The sequence below is a fragment of the Heteronotia binoei genome, chromosome 15, assembly GCF_032191835.1.
Source record: "Heteronotia binoei isolate CCM8104 ecotype False Entrance Well chromosome 15, APGP_CSIRO_Hbin_v1, whole genome shotgun sequence".
Classification (NCBI taxonomy): domain Eukaryota; kingdom Metazoa; phylum Chordata; class Lepidosauria; order Squamata; family Gekkonidae; genus Heteronotia; species Heteronotia binoei.
This window is the reverse complement of record NC_083237.1, coordinates 59661800-59682617: the sequence shown is the minus strand read 5'-3', so window position 1 is coordinate 59682617 and position 20818 is coordinate 59661800. Positions and strand designations below refer to the sequence as shown.

General features: G+C 48.1%; 1 protein-coding gene across 1 annotated transcript in view; it reads left to right on the top strand.

Annotated features, from left to right (window-relative positions):
• The first annotated feature begins 1896 nt into the window (after positions 1 to 1896).
• PPP1R1B (protein phosphatase 1 regulatory inhibitor subunit 1B) overlaps positions 1897 to 20818 on the top strand; it is a 95148-nt gene continuing 76226 nt past the window's right edge. The window contains exons 1-2 of the mRNA XM_060255961.1: positions 1897 to 1981; positions 15184 to 15244. Coding sequence (XP_060111944.1) covers positions 1901 to 1981; positions 15184 to 15244 — 142 coding nt within the window. The 5' untranslated portion in view covers positions 1897 to 1900. The remainder of the gene's footprint in view (positions 1982 to 15183; positions 15245 to 20818) is intronic.

Below are 20818 nucleotides of genomic sequence, written 5' to 3'. Positions count from 1 at the left end.
GGACATTGCTCACGATTTGCCTGAGGCTGTCGGCCAGGTCTGAACCAGGTGAGCCCTGCAGGACCTCCCCTCGACTAGCTCCTGAGGCCTTTTGCTTTTCTCCGTCTGTTGGAGAAAAGGAGTGTCCCCCAGAGGGTCATGCTGACGGAGGAGAGAGAGCAAACGAGCTTATCGCACCATACAGCAAATAAACGCTTTGATTCTGGCACCCGGCCCTGAGATTTTCCTCTTTTGGCTGCAGTCCTCAAAGAAAGAGGCTAATAAAACACCGGGCGGCTGAGTTGGACCCTGCAAAAGCGCTCCGGGGCTGCTGCTTGATTTTTGTCTGTTATGGGCCAGTTTGTGCCAGCCCTCTCCTCCCCTGTGAACAGTCTTGGGAAGGGCCGACCCTTCTTCCTGCACGTGACAGAACCGCACAGGTGTGTTTCGAAACAATCCTGAGCCGTTCTGACAGTGACCTATGGAATTTGGCCCAGGAAGCTGACTGCGGACAGCATAGCTTTCAGCAGTCTCCAGCTGGTTGTCGTTCGTAGCTCCGGGGCTTAATTTCTAGGGTGTCGACGGCTTCAAGGCGTTCCATCTCCCCTGCCTGCAGAGGCTTGGCTTGAACCCAGGAACAAAATGTCAGTCACCTACTGTACCAGCGTGGTGTAATGGTTAAGAGGGGGCAGTTTGGTGTAGTGGTTAAGAGTGGCACGCTGGGTGACCTTGGGTCAGTCACAGTTCTCTCGAGAGCAGTTCTCCCTCAGCCGTACTTACCTCACAGGCAATGTTCCCTCTAAGCTGTGCAGAGTCTTATGAGCAAAAACTCTACTTTGTGAGCCACTGGCATGAAAAATTGAGAGCTCCTGCATCAATTAGTGTGCTCTGGGGCTATTTTCCCCCGAGCTGAGACAAAAATGTGTGAGCTGGAGGCTAAGAATCTGTGAGCTAGCTCACGCTCACTCAGCTTGGAGGGAACATGGCTCACAGGGTGTCTGTTGTGGGGAGAGGAAGCTCTTTTGATTTAATTTCAACCTTTTGGTTCTGTCCTACCTTCTGGGGCCACAGAAAACAATTCCACCCTATCATCTATAGGTCAGCCCTTCAAGGACTTGAAGATGGCGATCCTATCACCTCTCAGCCGCCTCCTCTCCAGGCTAAACATCCCCAGCTCCTTCAACCTTTCCTCCTAGGACTTGGTCTCCAGACCCCTCACCATCTTCGTCGCCCTCCTCCGGACCCGTTCCGGCTTGTCTCGATCCTTCTTAAAATGGGGTGCCCAAAACTGAACACAAGACTCCAGGTGAGGTCTTACCAGAGCAGAGTAAAGCGATACCAACACATCGAGTGATCTGGACACTAGACTTCTGCGGATACAGCCCGAAAGTGCATGCACAAAAGGGTTAACTTAACCGAGAGAGCGGCTGGTGTCTTTTCCCTGGCATCGTTTTAATGGGCACCCAGCCGAGGGCTTCTTAGGGGCCAGCTGCAGAACCCCCGATGCCCACCTGCCTGGGGGGAAGCAAGGAGTAAATCATTCAGCTGCTGGAGAGGGGAGGGAGGGGGAGAGCCCCGGTGCCCCTCCCCTCCTCTCTCCCCCCCCCACCCCCTTCCCACCTCCTTTCCCCTCCCTCTGCCTACCTCCGCCGTCAGTTCCCCGCACAGGAGGCATGAGGTTTGCGCTCTGCCGTCTTCACTCGCTTCGCGCAGAGCCAGAAGTTGGCACAGGGCGCTTCTGCTGCTGCTAAGGGGCGAAGGGGGTCGCGGTGGGGCGCGCAGCCCGCCAAAGGAGGCCGATCCAGAGGGGGCTGAGGAAGGGAGACCCGGTGGGGCAGCCTTCTCCACCTCCCCAGCCAGAACAGAGCCGGAGACGTCCCCCCCTCCCCCAACCTTCTGCGAGTGGAAACGGGATTCCAGGATGGACCCCAAAGAGCGCAAGAAGATCCAGTTTTCGGTGCCCGCTCCCCCCAGCCAGCTGGACCCCAGGGCGGTGGAAATGGTAAGGGGAGGGGGGGTCCTCGAGGTCAAGGGATGGAGCTGGCTGCGAGGGGGCTGGTTTCTGCTGCAAGATCTTAGACTCTCGGGTGCAAAAGCAGCAGGCTTTTAACGTGTTGCATGCTTTGAAAAATATATATATATATAAGCTCAAGGGATACCTTGCACTCAGGCGCTTCAGTTCCTGCCGCACAGCGTGGAGAAAGCAACCAGGAGACCGACTTCCAGACTGCCAGGTTAAGACTGGGGAAGTCTTTAGAGGTCTCAGACACACAGGTTCTCTTATGCGGCGTCTCCCACGGCTGGAAGGCGAACTGTACGTTATTCATACAGCAGATTTGGAGAAACACGCGCGCCTCTGAAGAAGTGAAGTCCCGGGCGCTGCTGCAAACTTGGGAGCGCGCGCGCCAGAAATGCACGAATAGGGTTAGACAAGAGGGGGGGGGGGGGCGGTGGAGGAAAACGCGGACAGAGATTGTGGCGGCTTGAAAGGCCCGCGTGCAAGCCCTGAGGTGTGCGTTATTAGTGCTGTTGCCCACTCGCCCTCGAGTCCACAGATCCAATTGGGGTGACTTGTTTATTTTCTCACATGCATCTCTGTGCATTTTTTTCATGCCCACAGACGTTTCTATGTGCAGGGCCAAACTCTCCATAGTTTGCAGATGTGCAAACTCTCTCTCTCTCTCTCTCTCTCTCTCTCTCTCTCTCTCTCTCTCTCTCTCTCTCTCTCTCTCTCTCTCTCTCTATATATATATATATATATATATATATACACACACACACATACACATATACAGTGACTCTTTGTGCAAGTGTTATGTTCCAGGAGAGGTCTGGGGTATACAGCCTTGCTAAACCAAAGCAGTGTGGGCTTCTCAGCATTTGCCGGATAGATCAAGGATGGCAAAACTGCGGCTCTGTCTGGAGCTAGTGTGGCTCTTTCACACAGATTTTGTGGCTCTGGAAGCCCCCGCCACCCCATTGGCCTGCTTGGACAAGTCATTTCTCTCTTTAAAGCACTTCTCCAAGCCAAACCAGCTGGCAGCTTGGAGAATGCGTTTAAAGTTAAAGTCGCTTTCCGTCTCGACTTGCCTCTCTGTCTATTTGCCTTCGTTGCAGCTCTCAAACATCTGACGTTCGTGTCTTGTGGCTCTCAAACATCTGATGTTTATTCTAGGTGACTCTTGCGTTAAGCAAGTTTGGCCACCCCATCCTCTCTATAGGACGGCCCTTCAAGGACGACGGAGGTCAGCTCCCCTGGAGAAAAAGTGCCTTGTGCACTTTTCTCGCGTGCTTTCGGCGATTCTGTGCTCAGACCCGCAACAGCAAAGACCCCACATGCTGCTTGCTGAATTCAACTTCTTGAGCTGGGAGCTTTTTTGCTTCTGTATATAGAACCTCCCCCCCCCCCCCCCAAGAGGGGATGAGAGGAGAGGATTGCCAACTCCCGGAGGTTTGGGGAATGGAGGCTGGGGAGGACAGGGATCTCAGGGGGGTACAGCGTCATCAAGTCCAAGTATCCATTTTCTCCAAGGGGGCTGAGCTCTGTAGTCTGGAGATGAGCTGTAATGCCACTGGACCTCCAGGTCCTGCCTTGAGGCTGGCACTCCTAGAAATGGGCCACATCACTCACTCCAGAGGAAAAGAAACCATGATCCCATGAAGCTGTCTTATTCTGAATCAGACCCTCAGTCCATCCAGGTCAGAGGGGAGGGACGGTGGCTCAGTGGTAGAGCATCTGCTTGGGAAGCAGAAGGTCCCAGGTTCAATCCCTGGCATCTCCAAAAAAGGGTCCAGGCAAATAGGTGTGAAAAACCTCAGCTGGAGACCCTGGAGAGCCGCTGCCAGTCTGAGAAGACAATACTGACTTTGATGAACTGAGGGTCTGATTCAGTAGAAGGCAGCTTCATATGTTCATATGTCTAAGGGGAGGGACGGTGGCTCAGTGGGAGAGCATCTGCTTGGTAATCAGAAGGTCCCAGGTTCAATCCCTGGCACCTCCAACTAGAAAGGTGTGAAAAACCTAGTAGGTGTGAAAAACCTCAGCTTGAGACCCTGGAGAGCCGCTGCCAGTCTGAGTAGACAATACTGACTTTGATGGGCTGAGGGTCTGATTCAGTATAAAGCAGCTTCATATGTTCATATATGTTCAGTATTGTCTGCTCAGACTGGCAGCAGCTCTCCAGGGTCTCAGGCGGAGGTCACCTCCGACGCAATCCCTAGAACAGAGGTGGCCAAACTGTGGCTCGGGAGCCACGTGTGGCTCTTTCACACATATTGTGTGGCTCTTGAAACTCCCACTGCCCTATTGGCTGGCTTGGAGAAGGCATTTCTCTCTTTAAACCACTTCTCCAAGCCAAGCCAGCTGGCAGATTGGAGTATGCATTTAGAGTTAAAGTTGCTTTCTTTCCACCTCTCTCTCTCTCTCCCTCCTCCTACCCCATCTGTTTGCCTTCCTTCCTTCCTTGTCTCTCAAACATCTGATGTTCATGTTCAGACATCTGACATTTATTCTATGAGGCTCTTATGTTAAGCAAGTTTGGCCACCCCTGCCCTAGAACATAAGAGAAGCCATGTTGGATCAGGCCAATGGCCCATCCAGTCCAACACTCTGTGTCACACAGTGGCCAAAAAACCAGGCGCCATCAGGAGGTCCACCAGTGGAGCCAGAACACAAGAAGCCCTCCTACTGTTTGCCCCCCAAGCACCAAGAATTAGAGCATTACTTGCCTCAGACAGAGAGTTCCAACAATACGCTATGGCTAATAGCTACTGATGCACCTCTGCTCCAAATGTTTATCCAATCCCCTCTTGAAGCTGGCTATGCTGGCAGCCGCCGCCACCTCCCGTGGCAGTGAATTCTTGTGTTCCTCGCCCTTGGGTGAAGAAGGACTTCCTTTTATCTGTTCTAACCTGACTGCTCAGCAATTTCATGGAATGCCCATGAGTTCTTGTATTGTGAGAAAGGGAGAAAAGTACCTTTTAGCGGGAGATGCCGGGGACTGAACCGGGGACTTTCTGCGTGCCAAGCAGATGCTCCGCCAGTGAGCCGCAGTGCCTCCCCATTCATAGCAAATTATTTTGTAAGGCTTCTGCAGTTTTCGGTGTTGAGTTTGGGTTTCCCAGTGCAGACTGTATGTTTTTATTCTATGCAACATCAAAGTGTGGTCTAGTGGTTGGAATGTCAGTTTAGGAACTGAGAGATGAGGGATGCCAGCCTCCAGGCGGGACCTGGAGATCCACTGGCATTACAGCTCATCTCCTGGAATTACTACTCATCTCCAAACTGCAGAGATCAGTTCCTCTGGTAAAAATGGACACTGGAGGGCAGACTCTAGGGCCTTGTATCCCATTGGGGTCCCTGTCCTCTTCAGGCTCCACCCCCCCCAAACCTCCAGGAGTTTCCCAACCTGGATCGGGCAATCCTGCCCCCCCCCATCCCTCACCATTGGCTAGGGTACATGGCATCCCCACTCTGCCATGGAAGATGCCAAGGATTTGGGGGTGGATCCAGGAGAGGGCGGGACTTGCAGAAGGTAGGGGCCTCAGCGGCGCACAAGGCTGTAGAGTCCACCTTCCAAAGCAGCCCTTTTCTCCAGAGGAGCCGATCTCTGCCAGCTGGAGGTCATTTTTAAGAGCCAGGGATCTCCAGGCCACACCTGGAGGCTGGCAACCCTAGTTTAATCTCTCTCTCTCAAGAGCCAGTTTGGTGTAGTGGTTAAGTGTGCGGACTCTTATCTGGGAGAGCTGGGTTTGATTCCCCACTCCTCCACTTGCAGCTGCTGGAATGGCCTTGGGTCAGCCAGAGCTCTCTTATCTGGGAGAACCCAGTTTGATTCCCCACTCCTCCACTTGCACCTGCTGAAATGGCCTTGGGTCAGCCAGAACTCTCTTATCTGGGAGAACCGGGTTTGATTCCCCACTCCTCCACTTGCAGCTGCTGGAATGGCCTTGGGTCAGCCATAGCTCTCTTATCTGGGAGAACTGGGTTTGATTCCCCACTCCTCCACTTGCAGCTGCTGGAATGGCCTTGGGTCAGCCATAGCTCTCTTATCTGGGAGAACCGACTTTGATTCCCCACTCCTTCACTTGCAGCTGCTGGAATGGTCTTGGGTCAGCCAGAGCTCTCTTATCTGGGAGAACCGGGTTTGATTCCCCACTCCTCCACTTGCAGCTGCTGGAATGGCCTTGGGTCAGCCATAGTTCTCATATCTGGGAGAACCGGGCTTGATTCCCCACTCCTCCACTTGCAGCTGCCTGGAATGGCCTTGGGTCAGCCATAATTCTCGCAGAGCTGTCCTTAAAAGGCCAGCTGCTGTAAGAGCTCTCTCAGCCCCAATTACATGGGGGGGGAGTAAAGGAGATTGTGACTGCTCTGAGATTCGGAGAGTCAGATTATAGGGCGAAATATAAATCCAATATCATCATCTTCTTTTTCTTCTTCTCCTCCTTCTCTTCCTTCTCCTCCTCCTCCTCCTTCTCCTTCTCACAACCTAACCTACTTTACTGAGCTGTTGTAAAATGGAGGGGAAGGGAGAATGATATTGTCAGGCTTTGGCTCTCCACTGGGGAGGAAAGCAGGGTATAAATACCTGAATAAAGTAAATACAGGCCTAGCTGTAGACATTTTGTTAGACAGGCTGACGGCTGGTAGACTCAGCCCCCATCCCCACCCCCCAATATAAATAGCGATGTTCCAATACTGCTTCTCCACACTGGCTAGATCAAGAACAACATTATCTTCTTGAATATACAGCATCTTTTTTAAAACCTAGATAAACACAATTGACGTGTATTCGGTTGAGGCCTACGAAAGAAGAGCTGGGCCCTGCTAGTGAGATATTCCAGAGGAGCGGCTTTATTGGACTGGAACTGCAGAAGCAGCCGAGTCCTGTATAGCTTCAAAGGCCACACGGATTTATTGAGGCATAAACTTTCCCCTTTGTCCAACCCCTGAAGTGTTATCTTTCAGCTGGCAGACAGAGGTACATTGGCGCAGGGAGGGCACTGAAAGCAATGGCTCTCAAAGGCTGTGGAATGCTTCTTCCGTGTTACGCCGCTCACTGATACCCTCTTAAAGGCGGAATGGTCGTGTTCTTTAACAATTTCCCTCTGTGCTTTTTGCCTGTATATATGCCAACTAAAGATAATGCTTCACACATTGGATGAAGTAGGTGCTAGCCCAGAGGTGGCTCTTTCACACATATTCTGTGGCTCTCACCTTGTTGGCTGACTTGGAAAAGGCATTTCTCTCTTTAAGTCACCTCTCCAAGCTAAGTCAGCTGGCGGCTTGGAGAATGCATTTAAAATTAAAGTTGCTTTCTTTCCACCTCTCCTCCCCTCCTCCCCATCTTCCTTCCTTCTTTCCTTCCTTGTCCTGCAGCTCTCAAACATCTGACGCTCATGTCTTGTGGCTCTCAAACATCTGACATTCATGTCTTGTGGCTCTCAAACATCTGACATTCATGTCTTGTGGCTCTCAAACATCTGACATTCATGTCTTGCAGCCCTCAAACATCTGACATTCATGTCTTGCGGCTCTCAAACATCTGACGTTCATGTCTTGTGACTCTCAAACATCTGACATTCTTCATGTCTTGTAGCTCTCAAACATCTGACATTCATGTCTTGTGGCTCTCAAACTTCTGACATTCATGTCTTTTGGCTCTCAAACATCTGACATTCATGTCTTGTGGCTCTCAAACATCTGACGTTCATGTCTTGTGACTCTCAAACATCTGACATTCTTCATGTCTTGTAGCTCTCAAACATCTGACATTCATGTCTTTTGGCTCACAAACTTCTGACGTTCATGTCTTGCGGCTCTCAAACATCTGATGTTCATGTCTTGCAGCCCTCAAGCATCTGACGTTCATGTCTTGTGACTCTCAAACATCTGACATTCTTCATGTCTTGCGGCTCTCAAACATCTGACGTTCATGTCTTGTAGCTCTCCAACATCTGACGTTCATGTCTTTCGGCTCTCAAGCATCTGACATTCATGTCTTGCGGCTCTCAAACATCTGACATTCATGTCTTGCAGCTCTCAAACATCTGACGTTCATGTCTTGGGGCTCTCAAACATCTGATGTTCATGTCTTGCAGCTCTCAAACATCTGACGTTCATGTCTTGGGGCTCTCAAACATCTGACGTTCATGTCTTGCGGCTCTCAAACATCTGACGTTCATGTCTTGTAGCTCTCAAACATCTGACGTTCATGTCTTGGGGCTCTCAAACATCTGACGTTCATGTCTTGCGGCTCTCAAACATCTGACGTTCATGTCTTGGGGCTCTCAAACATCTGACGTTCATGTCTTGCGGCTCTCAAACATCTGACGTTCATGTCTTGTGGCTCTCAAACATCTGACGTCCATGTCTTGCGGCTCTCAAACATCTGACGTTCATGTCTTGCAGCTCTCAAACATCTGACGTTCATGTCTTTCGGCTCTCAAACATCTGACGTTCATGTCTTGTGGCTCTCAAACATGTGACGTTCATGTCTTGCGGCTCTCAAACATCTGACGTTCATGTCTTGCGGCTCTCCAACATCTGACGTTCATGTCTTGTGGCTCTCAAACATCTGACGTTCATGTCTTGGGCTCTCAAACATCTGACGTTCATGTCTTGCGGCTCTCAAACATCTGACGTTCATGTCTTGTGGCTCTTAGGTTAAGCAAGTTTGGCCACCCCTGAGCCCATAAACATTTACACTGTGACAGTGCCATCTTTATTTATATCGGCATCATTCAGATTTTATAATCCATTTTAAGGAAAGCTCCGCCCTTCTCCATCCATAGAAATCAATGTGCTAAGAAGGTGGCATCTTTGTTTCGAGGGGCACAGTGAGTGCCAAGGGATGCCAGCCTCAGGACTTTGGCCCAGGGCTCCAGAATCACTAAGTGCAAAACTGAGGCGGCCACCATTTTAAAAAACTTTTTAAAATGCCAGCGAGTGTGCACGTGCTCAGGATGCCAGCCTCCAGGTGGGACCTGGGGATCCTCTGGAATCACAGCTCATCTCCAGACTACCGAGATCAGTTCCCCTAGAGGACATTGATGCTTTGGAGGGTGAGCTCCGTGGCATTGTATTCTGTAAGGTCACAACCTTTCCGCAAATGCCACCCTTCCCTGGCTCCACCTCCCAAATCTCCAGGCATTTCCAAACCTGAAATTAGCAACTAGGTTTTATTCATATCACAGAGATTGTTTTTGTTGTTTGCATATATCCTCACAGTGATTCCCCTGTCGTTCTTATTTATTTATTTATTTATTTAAGATTTATATCCCGCCCTTCCCACAAGTGGCTCAGGGCGGCTTCCAATAGTAGATCCATCAAAATTACACATATAAAGGGATCCATATTTAAAACAGATAAAACAGATAAAACAGATAAAACCCTAGTTATTAATACACATCTTACTCTGCCTAGTTTGGGGATTAAAAAATGATTTTTAAAAAATAATAGATTGATATTAAACGTTAAAGCATATATATTGACCCATGGGTTGACTCCTACATAAGATAATAAAATTAATTGCAAAGGACGCATGAATATGAAACAAACTTTTCATGTCAGCCGATTTGTATCAAACATTAGGTTGCCTTAAAGAACTAAAGAAATCATATTAAAGTGTTCTAAATAAGTCGGCAACGCTGATTCAGGTCTGTGCACTTTTGGGGCCAAGAGACTGCATAGGCCGCTGTAAGCAATTATGGGGTACATTCGCTTGAAAAGGACCAACAGTAGGCAGTATCTTTAGAGCCTTTTTGGCAGCAATAAAGACAGACTTTGGTCCTGCTCTTAATGAATAGGGTTGCCAAGTCCAATTCAAGAAATATCTGGGGACTTTGGGGGTGGACCCAGGAGACTTTGGGGGTGGAGCCAGGAGAAATTAGGGGTGGAGCCAAGATCAAGGCTGTGACAAGCATAATTGAACTCCAAAGGGAGTTCTGGCCATCACATTTAAAAGGACGGCACACCTTTTCAATGCCTTCCTTCCATAGGAAACCATGAAGGATAGGGGCACCTTCTTTTGGGGCTCATAGAATTGGTCCAATCTTTTTGAAACTTCGAGGGTATTTTGGGGAGAGGCACTAGATGCTATGCTGAAAATTTGGTGCCTCTACCCCAAAAAACAGCCCCCCCAGAGCCCCAGATACCCGCAGATCAATTCTCCATGATTTTCTATGGGAATAAATCTCCACAGGGAATAACAGAGTTCCCAGCAGACATTTCCCTCCCCTCCCCCCGCTTTCTGACGACCCTGAAGCGGGGGGAGGGCCTCCAAACCAGGGGATCCCCTGCCCCCACCTGGGGATTGGCAACCCTATTAATGAAAAATAACTTACTCCTTATACATACTTGGTCTCATTGGTGCACAACTCAATTTATTGGAGAGCATTACGCCATACATAGAAGTGAAGGTTGGAACCTGATATATAAGTGGCTTGCTCCAAATGAAAAGAAATATATTGCAACAATGGGTGAGTGTTAAGAGTGTGTGCTCCCTGTAAAAAGCTATATTGTTTGGAGAATAAAGTTTTGGTTTCACCCTGGGTCTTTGAAATGTATCATATTAGTTCATAAACAACAACCTGTATTAGAGTTTAGTTAATTGTATTGTCACGGTAGGGTTGCCAAGTCCAATTCAAGAAATATCTGGGGACTTTGGGGGTGGAGCCAGGAGACATTGGGGCGGAGCCAGGAGCAAGGGTGTGACAAGCATAATTGAACTCCAAGGGAGTTCTGGCCATCACATTTAAAGGGACTGCACACCTTTTAAAATGCCTTCTTTCCATAGGAAATAATGAAGGATAGGGGCACCTTCTTTTGGGGCTCATAGAATTGGACTCCCTGGTCCAATCATTTTGAAACCTGGGGGGTATTTTGGGGAGAGGCACTAGATGCTATACTGAAAATTTTAAATTTTTTTAATTATTAACGGGTTTTTATAATGTTTAGATGTTTTTACTGTTAATTAAGTCTTATTACCTATTGTTGTATATGTATAGATGTTGTTAGCCGCCCTGAGCCGCCTCGGCGGGGAGGGTGGGATATAAATAAAATTTATTTTATTATTATTATTATTATTATTAAAATCTGGTGCCTCTATCTCAAAAAGCAGCCCCCCCAGAGCCCCTGATACCTCCAGATCAATTCCTCATTATACCATATGAGAATCGATCGCATAGGGAATAATGAAGTGCCCAGCGGACATTTCCTCCCCCCCCCCCCGTTTCTGGCGACTCTGAAGCGAGGGATTGGCGTCTCTACTCACAAGTTGCTGCCAACTTCTTCAAAGTAACATAGACACATAATCCCAAGAGGAATAATAACAACAACAATAATAATTTTATTTGTATCCCGCCCTCCCCGCCGAAGCAGGCTCAGGGCGGCTAACAGGACATGGTATACACCATGATTTACATAAAACAATTTTAAAATACAGTTAATAAATACATTTAAAAACAGTTACATAAAAATTTAAAACTACAATAAATTAAATTAAGGTGCTATATTCAATAGATGTGTTCCGATGGCTAGATGTCGCTTTCAGGGTTCCTTATAAGCTTGCAGAAAGAGGGTGGTTTTGCAAGCCCTGCGGAAATGATTAAAGTCTTTCAATCCGAGTCTGAAGCCTCCAGAGGTGGAAAGGCGCATGGTGGCAGTGGGGGCGGGGCTTCCCCCTGCTGGCCAGCTGACTGGGGGCGGGAAGGAGCCTGGGGGAGTGGGAGAACCCCCACTGGGGCCTGGGGACCGGCAAGCCTATTTCAAGGTGGTGCCTTTATGAAGTCTCAGTGTTTTATCCAATCTGTATGAAGAGTTTTGTGGCCAGCGACGGAGCTGAAGGCTTTGCTATGCTTCTATTGAAAGGAACTGGCTTGCTCCCGTGTAATATACAGCATAAGTGGAAGATATAATACTGATGAAGTGGGAAACACGAAACGCGTCAATTATATTATTAACCAGTTATTTGTAAGCTGTATCAGTTAATCACTATGGGCTCTGTTTATAAGGATTTAATTGTTTTTATGGTTGTCAATGTGAACTTTTGTGTTAAACATAGTAAGTATGAAGCATTTTTATAATTAAAAAGTATATAAACCTATTTCAAAAGTATTAAAAGGTTTTCAAAGATTTCAGGTTTTCACGGCTGGGTAACATCATTAGGGTTTGTAGAATCTTTCGGGCTCAAGTGCCATGTTCTACTGGAGAAAGTTTTCCTTCCAGACGTTTCGTTCTCAGCTGCGGAGAACATCCTCAGTGGCGTTGCAGCCGGAGCAGGCACTCTGACCTTCTTGGCTGCTGTGCAATGCTGCTGTCTCAATGCTGTCTCAATGCACAGCAGCCAAGAAGGGCTGAGCGCCTGCTCCGGCTGCAACGCCACTGAGGATGTTCTCCGCAGCTGAGAACGAAACGTCTGGAAGGAAAACTTTCTCCAGTAGAACACGGCACTTGATCCCGAAAGATTCTACAAACCCTAATATTAAAAGGTTTGGTAGTGTATTCATATCACAGAGATTGTTTTTGTTGTTTGCATAAATCTCCAGTTGGGAACAGGGGATTCCCCGGTTTGGAGGCCCTCCCCCGCTTCAGGGTCATCAGAAAGCAAGGGGATGGGAAACGTTTGCAGGGCACTCCATTATTCCCTATGGAGACTGCTTCCTATAGGATATCATGAAGAATTAATCCATGGGAATTTGGGGCTCGGAGGGAGGCTATTTTTTGAGATAGATGTACCAGATGTTCAGCATAGCATCCGGTGCCTCGCCTCAAAATACCCTCCACGTTTCAAAAAGATTGGACCAGGGGGTCCAATTCTGTGAGCCCCAAAAGAAGGTGCCCCTACCCTTCATTATTTCTAATAGAGGGAAGGCATTTAAAAGGTGTGCAGTCCCTTTAAATGCGATGGCCAGAACTCCCTTTGGAGTTCACCTATGCTTGTCATGTGATCAAGACTGTGATCAGGCAGGCAAAAAGGGACTATGAGGAGCATATTGCAAAAAACATAAAGACTAACAATAAAATTTTCTTCAAGGATATTAGAAGCAGGAAACCAGCCAGGGAGGCAGTGGGGCCCTTGGATGACCAAGGGGTAAAAGGATTACTGAAGGAGGATAGGGAAATGGCTGAGAAGCTGAATGCATTTTTTGCCTCCGTCTTCACTGTGGAAGATGAGAAGTGTTTGCCTGCTCCAGAACCACTTATATTGGAAGGGGTGTTAAAAGACCTGAGTCAGATTGAGGTGACAAAAGAGGAGGTTTTACAACTGATAGACGAATTAAAAACTAATACGTCACCAGGTCCGGATGGCATACATCCGAGAGTTCTGAAAGAACTCAAAGTTGAACTTGTGGATCTTCTGACAAAAATATATAATCTTTCATTGAAATCTGCCTCCGTTCCTGAGGACTGGAAGGTAGCAAATGTCACCCCCGTCTTTAAAAAGGGTTCCAGAGGAAATCCAGGAAATTACAGGCCAGTCAGTCTGACTTCAATACCGGGAAAGTTGGTAGAAATAATTATCAAGGACAGAATGAGTAGGCACACTGATGAACATGAGTTGTTGAGGAAGACTCAGCATGGGTTCTGTAAGGGAAGATCTTGCCTCACTAACCTGTTACAGTTCTTTGAGGGGGTGAACAAACATGTGGACAAAGGAGACCCAATAAATATTGTTTACCTTGACTTCCAGAAAGCTTTTGATAAAGTTTCTCATCAAAGGCTCCTTAGTAAGCTCAAGAGTCATGGAGTAAAAGGACAGGTCCCCTTGTGGATCAAAAACTGGCTAATTAATAGGAAGCAGAGAGTGAGTATAAATGGGCAGTCTTCGCAGTGGAGGACGGTAAGCAGTGGAGTGCCGCAGGGCTCAGTACTGGGTCCCATGCTCTTTAACTTGTTCATAAATGATTTGGAGTTGAGAGTAAGCAGTGAAGTGGCCAAGTTTGCAGATGACACTAAATTGTTCAGGGTAGTGAGAACCAGAGAGGATTGTGAGGAACTCCAAAGGGATCTGTTGAGGCTGGGTGAGTGGGCGTCAACGTGGCAGATGAGGTTCAATGTGGCCAAGTGCAAAATAATACACATTGGGGCCAAGAATCCCAGCTACAAATACAAGTTGATGGTGTGTGAACTGGCAGAGACTGACCAAGAGAGATATCTTGGGGTTGTGGTAGATAACTCACTGAAAATGGCAAGACAGTGTGCGATTGCAATAAAAAAGGCCAATGCCATGCTGGGAATTATTAGGAAGGGAATTGAAAACAAATCAGCCAGTATCATAATGCCCCTGTATAAATCGATGGTGCGGTCTCTTTTGGAATACTGTGTGCAATTCTGGTCACCGCACCTCAAAAAGGATATTATAGCATTGGAAAAAGTGCAGAAAAGGGCAACTAGAATGATTAAAGGGTTGGAACACTTTCCCTATGAAGAAAGATTAAAAAGCTTGGGGCTTTTTAGCTTGGAGAAATGTCGACTGCGGGGTGACATGATAGAGGTTTACAAGATAATGCATGGGATGGAGAAGGTAGAGAAAGAAGTCCTTTTCTTCCTTTCTCACAATACAAGAACTCGTGGGCATTCAATGAAATTGCTGAGCAGTCGGGTTAGAATGGATAAAAGGAGGTACTTCTTCACCCAAAGGCTGATTAACGTGTGGAATTCACTGCCACAGGAGGTGGCGGTGGCTACAAGCATAGCCAGCTTCAAGAGGGGGCTAGATAAAAATATGGAGCAGAGGTCCATTAGTGGCTATTAACCACAGTGTGTATATATATATATATATATGGGGGGGGGGTATTCAATCATTGAATTCAAGGCTTTACCTAGTGTATTGCAGCCTGAAGAAGGCGAATGAAATGGATAGTTACCTTGGCTGCTGTTGCTGTTTCAACCTTCTATTGTAATTCTGCCAATGTTGTTTTTCTGTCAATAACACAGTTCTTTTTCCCCTTTTGTTACAATACCACTTTTCTGGATAGCCATATTGTTTTCCGTGTTTTCTCCAGGGCAGCTGATCTCTGCTAGCTGCAACCTGCAACGGCAGTCGCAGAAGGAGTGTATTGCAGTTGTTTAGTCTTGGGGGTCAGAAAGGCCAAATAGATGGGTCTGGAGACATTTGAAAAGCCTGGTCTGAAAACACATGCATTGCCCACAAGAAGAGGAGAAAGAAAAAACCACTTTCCTTCTTATTCTTGTTTCAGATTCGCCGGCGGAGGCCAACCCCAGCTTTGCTGTTCCAGTTGTCCGAAACTTCATCTCCTGGTGAGTTTGGATTCTTCCTAAGAAGGCTGGAAGTGGGAAGGGGGGGAGGGGGCTTGATGTAAGGGAAGGGCCCTTCCTGGGCTGCCAATTTGAAATTTGGAATTCCTGGAGATTTGGGGGGTGGAGTCTGGTGAGGGTGGGGTTTGGGCAGGGGAAGGGTCTCTAATGCCACGGAGTCCGCTCTCCACAATGGCCGATTTCTCCAGGGGAACCGATCTCTGCAGACTGGAGATCAATTGCGATTCCAGGCTATTCCCAGGCACCACTTGGAGGTTGGTAAAGGGAGAGAGGTCACTTGTAGGATGAAGGCAGCACAACCAAAATTATAGTGACTGAAGAACTAAGAGTGCATTGAAACAAAATCCTACAAATATGTTCAACAGAGGACTAAATAGCAATAACAATTCCCCCAAAAGTTTCACAGTTCCATCAAAGTCCCAATGAACAGGTTGACTTGATTATTCGTGCTTCGACTCCTCTCCTAGCATAGGGTGCTCCAACCACATCTCTCAACCACTGCAAAGGACAGCAAAAACTCAAAAGTGTGAACTCCATACAAACAGGGATACATGACTCTAGCCAAAACCCCCTCGATGTATACTTACAAGGCAAAAGCTCAGGGAAAACACCAAAGTGTTTCTGCTACATCAATAAGTTGCAAAAAAGTTGCAAAACCCACAAGATTCTTTTTTCAGCGCGTCCGAAGACTGCACATAGCTATAAAACATAATCAGAAATCACTCAAAAAAAATAGTAGCAGTTAAAACTACTAAACCTAGAAAGGATGCTTAGTATACTAAGTGCGGTGGGCTCTGAGGAACAAGCATGCCGCTTTTGCTTTCCCGCGTCTGCAGAGACCAAGGAAGGCGAGAGCAGTGGGGTGGCATGTGCTCTCCTCATAGCCTGCCTTTCCTTACAAGGGAAGGCAGGGTCCAAGGAGAGCACATGCTGCCACGCAACCTTGCTGCTCTCGCCTTCCTGAGTCTGTGCAGACCCGGGAACGCGAAAGGGGCAGGGCAGGGGGAGGGCCCTAGGCGGTTGCCTCCTTGGCCTGCTTCAATGCACTGGCCCCGTTGGTTAGTTTGACTTTTCACAGTGTTTTCCAAATTTCCACTGGAGGTTTTTCTGCGCCTCTAAAGCAGCTTCGCTGCGGCTGGTTCCGGCTGCCTTTTCCACTTCCCTTTCCCCAGCTGATATCTCCTCAGCCAGAAGGGGGCGGTGCATCGTAGATAAGAACATAAGAGAAGCCCTGTTGGATCAGGCCAATGGCCCATCCGGTCCAACACTCTGTGTCACATAAGAACATAAGAGAAGCCATGTTGGATCAGGCCAATGGCCCATCCGGTCCAACACTCTGTGTCACATAAGAACATAAGAGAAGCCATGTTGGATCAGGCCAATGGCCCATCCGGTCCAACACTCTGTGTCACAGAAGAACATAAGAGAAGCCATGTTGGATCAGGCCAATGGCCCATCCGGTCCAACACTCTGTGTCACATAAGAACATAAGAGAAGCCATGTTGGATCAGGCCAATGGCCCATCCGGTCCAACACTCTGTGTCACAGAAGAACATAAGAGAAGCCATGTTGGATCAGGCCAATGGCCCATCCAGTCCAACACTCTGTGTCACATAAGAATATAAGAGAAGCCATGTTGGATCAGGCCAATGGCCCATCCGGTCCAACACTCTGTGTCACAGAAGAACATAAGAGAAGCCATGCTGGATCAGGCCAATGGCCCATCCGGTCCAACACTCTGTGTCACATAAGAACATAAGAGAAGCCATGTTGGATCAGGCCAATGGCCCATCCGGTCCAACACCCAGCCAAAAAACCCCAGGCGCCATCAGGAGGTCCACCAGTGGGGCCAGGACACTAGAAGCCCTCCTACTGTGCCCCCCCCCCAGCACCAAGAATACAGAGCATCACTGCCCCAGACAGAGAGTTCCAACAATACGCTGTGGCTAATAGCCACTGATGGACTTCTGCTCCAGATGTTTATTCAGATGAATTAGTCTTTTCTATTCACTCTGCCCTTTGACCCCATGACCCCATGACTAAGAGCCCTTTGAACCCTCCGCTTGTCCTTGACAGGTAGGCTCTGCCCTTGAAATTGCTGGTTCTACCCATGAGTGAGGGGGCCTTGGGCCAGGCTCCCCCCCCCCGAAGTGGAGGCCCATGCATTGGAAGATTTGTGCCTTCCACTCACAACCAAAGCCACCTCTGCTGCTTGCCAGCTGGCTTAATCTTTTTCAGAAGGATTATCCCTGGAGCTTGGTTTTCCATTCTCAAGAGTTACCTGGGAAGTAACAGTTTTCTTTTTGAAAAAGTTTTGTTCTTTAATACAGAAATTAATATCAGATTATAGAGATGAATAATAAGATTAAGGAAAATCTTGTCGGCTCACGGCTCGTTAAGATGCCTGCCTTACTTTTGGAGGCTCTCTGGAGCACAGGTGGGGTTGCCAACCCCAGGTGGGGGGGCAGGGGATCCCCTGGTTTGGAGGCCCTCCCCCCCGCTTCAGGATAATCACAAAGCAGGGGGTGGGGAGTGAAATGTCTGCTGGACACTCTATTATACCTTATGGAAACCGATTCCGATAGGGGATAACGGAGAATTGATCTGTGGGTATCTGGGGCTGCAGAGGGGCTGTTTTTTGAGGTAGAGGCGCCAACATTTCAGCATAACATCCAGTGCCTCTCCTCACAACACTCCCCAAGTTTCGAAAGGATTGGACCGGGGGGGGGGGTCCAATTCTATGAGCCCCCAAAGAAGGTGCCCCCTATCCTCCATTATTTCCTATGGAAGGAAAGCATTGAAAAGGAGTGTGGTCCCTTCAAATGTGATGGCCAGAACTCCCTTTGGAGTTCAATGGTGCTTGTCCTACCCTTGCTCCCGGCTCCACCTCTAAAGTCCCCAGATATTTCTTGAGTCGGACCTGACAACCCTAAGCAGGTTTCCCTCCCCCTAGGTTTCTAGCAGAACCTCTCTTCTCCTAGCTCTTGGTAGCTCCTTCCCCCAACAAAGACAGTGCTGTTGTGCCGGGAGCGGCATGAAGCATGGATGGAATCTCTTCTATTCCGTGGGCTGGTTGCCATCCAAGGAACATTCCCTCGCAAATCCTGCAGGGCCGTTTATGTGGCCATCAAATGTTCAGAGAAGGAACAGCGCATGTCCCACTGACTGGTTTCAGTGATTTCAGCTGACATTTTGTCTGGGGCTGGCCAGGTTACGAATTCCTTGAGAACTTAGCATGGCCTCCGTTTCTGAAATGAGGACAACTGCTATTCATCCACTCTCAGAAGTAATTTCTTCTCCTCCAGAAGTTCTACCTCAGTCCCCGGATGTTTTGTGGCTACCTCTACCCATGCTCAGAAGTAGACCCTTCTTGGTGCTTCTTTTTGGTGCACCTTTGAGGGCAGAGCCCCGGCATTGAATGCCAATGGTGAACTAAGAGGTGTGTCCCCCTGCGTAGCCAATCCCACCGGTGAAGAATGAGTGCCTCTCACTAGGTCAAGAAACCGGCAGCTGTGAGTTTCTTCTCCTTCTCCTTCTGGGGCCTTCTCTCCCGCACGATGCACAGCAGATCTAATAGGGCCCTTACTGAAAAGGAGCGAATGCTCCAATCCCGTCCATAAATCCAAGCAGATGAGTGGGTGGCCATTTGAGAAATAACTGTTGGGCGGCTGCTTTGCACAGCGAGCTGTTTGTGTGCGTGCAGCTCCTAGGGGTAATTTTTTTTTTTTTTTTGGAAGCGTGCTTTGAAATCCCTTCTTTGTACGGTTTGCAGAGGTGGTAGCATTCACATCCCCCCAAACACAGAGCTGTTCCTTCAACCCGTTTGCCATCTGGATCTGCTTGCCCCCCGTGCGGCTGTGGGGCAGAGCGGCTTGGCCAGATGAGCTGGGATGCAGCGGGGTCACCCACACAGGGCCGCTGCGGTGAAATAAAACTGGAGTGCAGCAGAACGTCAAAGGCCGACTTAAAAAAAAAAAAATCAGGTGGGTAGCTGTGTTGATCTGAAGCGGCTGTGTTGATCTGCAGCGGAACAGAATCTGAGTGAGGGTTGCCAATCTCCAGTTGGGGCAAAAGAACAGCGGCAGCACAATATATAGAATACAAAAATCACCAAGATATTGTGCAAAAACAAACACTCTTGACTAGCATGTACAAAATTAAGTAAATTATATTATCATATAATGAACAGCCTACAAAAGTGGGCATGCATTCGTACAGTAGAAATTAAAGACAAACAAGAGTCTCAAATGCAGTGTTACAGGGAGAACCCCACACAGTCTCTTAATTTTCCAAACAGAGTCCTGTGGAACTTTATTATTGAGTCCTAGTACTCTGTTTGGAAAATTAAGAGACTGTGTGGGGTCCTCCCTGTAATACTGTATTTGAGACTCTTGTTTGTCTTTAATATCTACTGGATGAATGCATGCCCACTTTTGTAGGCTGTTCATTGTATGATAATATAATTTACTTAATTTTGTATATACTAGTCAAGAGTGTATGTTTTTGCACAATATTTTGGTTATTTTTGTAATCTCCAGTTGGGGGGCAGGGGATCCCCCGCTTCGGAGGTGGGCAGGGGGGAGGGAGGGACATGTCTGCTGGGCGCTCCATTATATCCTGTGGAGACCTATTCTCATAGGGTATGGAGAATTGATCCGTTGTTTTCTGGGGGTCTGTTTTTTGAGGTGGAGGCACCGGATTTTCAGCATAGCATCTGGGGCCTCTCCGCAAAACATTCCCCAAGTTTCAAAAAGAAAAGAAGGAATCCTTATCCTTTATTATTGCCAAATGGAGGGAAGGCATTTAAAAGGCATGTGGTCCCTTTAAATGTGATGACCAGACCGTACAACATTTATTATAGGCAAATTATACAGATAAATATTCAAACAACGTTCCATTAATAGACTCAGTCCAGTCCTTGTAAATTCAATTCGCAATAATCCTATAGAATTCACAGCGCTCCTGTAGTTATCAATAGATTCCATACATGTAGTAATGTGCCATTTTTATAAATCCCATGAAAAATGTGCGATGGGACAGCCGGTATTCCAATTCCTGTTTCAATACTTTCCTCAGGCACGGGATTATAATACTCATGGGCAGGGGTGGAATTCTAGCAGGAGCTCCTTTGCATATTAGGCCACACCCCCTGGTGTAGCCATTCCTCCAAGAGCTTACAAGGTTCTAGCAGGAGCTCCTTTGCATCTTAGGCCACACCCCTGATGTAGCCAATCCTCCAAGAGCTTGCAAGGCTCTTTTTTGTAAGCTCTTGGAGGATTGGCTACATCAGGGGTGTGGCCTAATCTGCAAAGGAGCCCCTGCTAGAATTCTATCTCTGGACCCTGTACTAAGAGCCCTGTAAGCTCTTGGAGGATTGGCTCCATCAGGGGGTGTGGCCTAATCTGCAAAGGAACCCCTGCTAGAATTCTATCTCTGGACCCTGTACTAAGAGCCCTGTAAGCTCTTGGAGGATTGGCTACATCAGGGGTGTGGCCTAATCTGCAAAGGAACCCCTGCTAGAATTCTATCTCTGGACCCTGTACTAAGAGCCCTGTA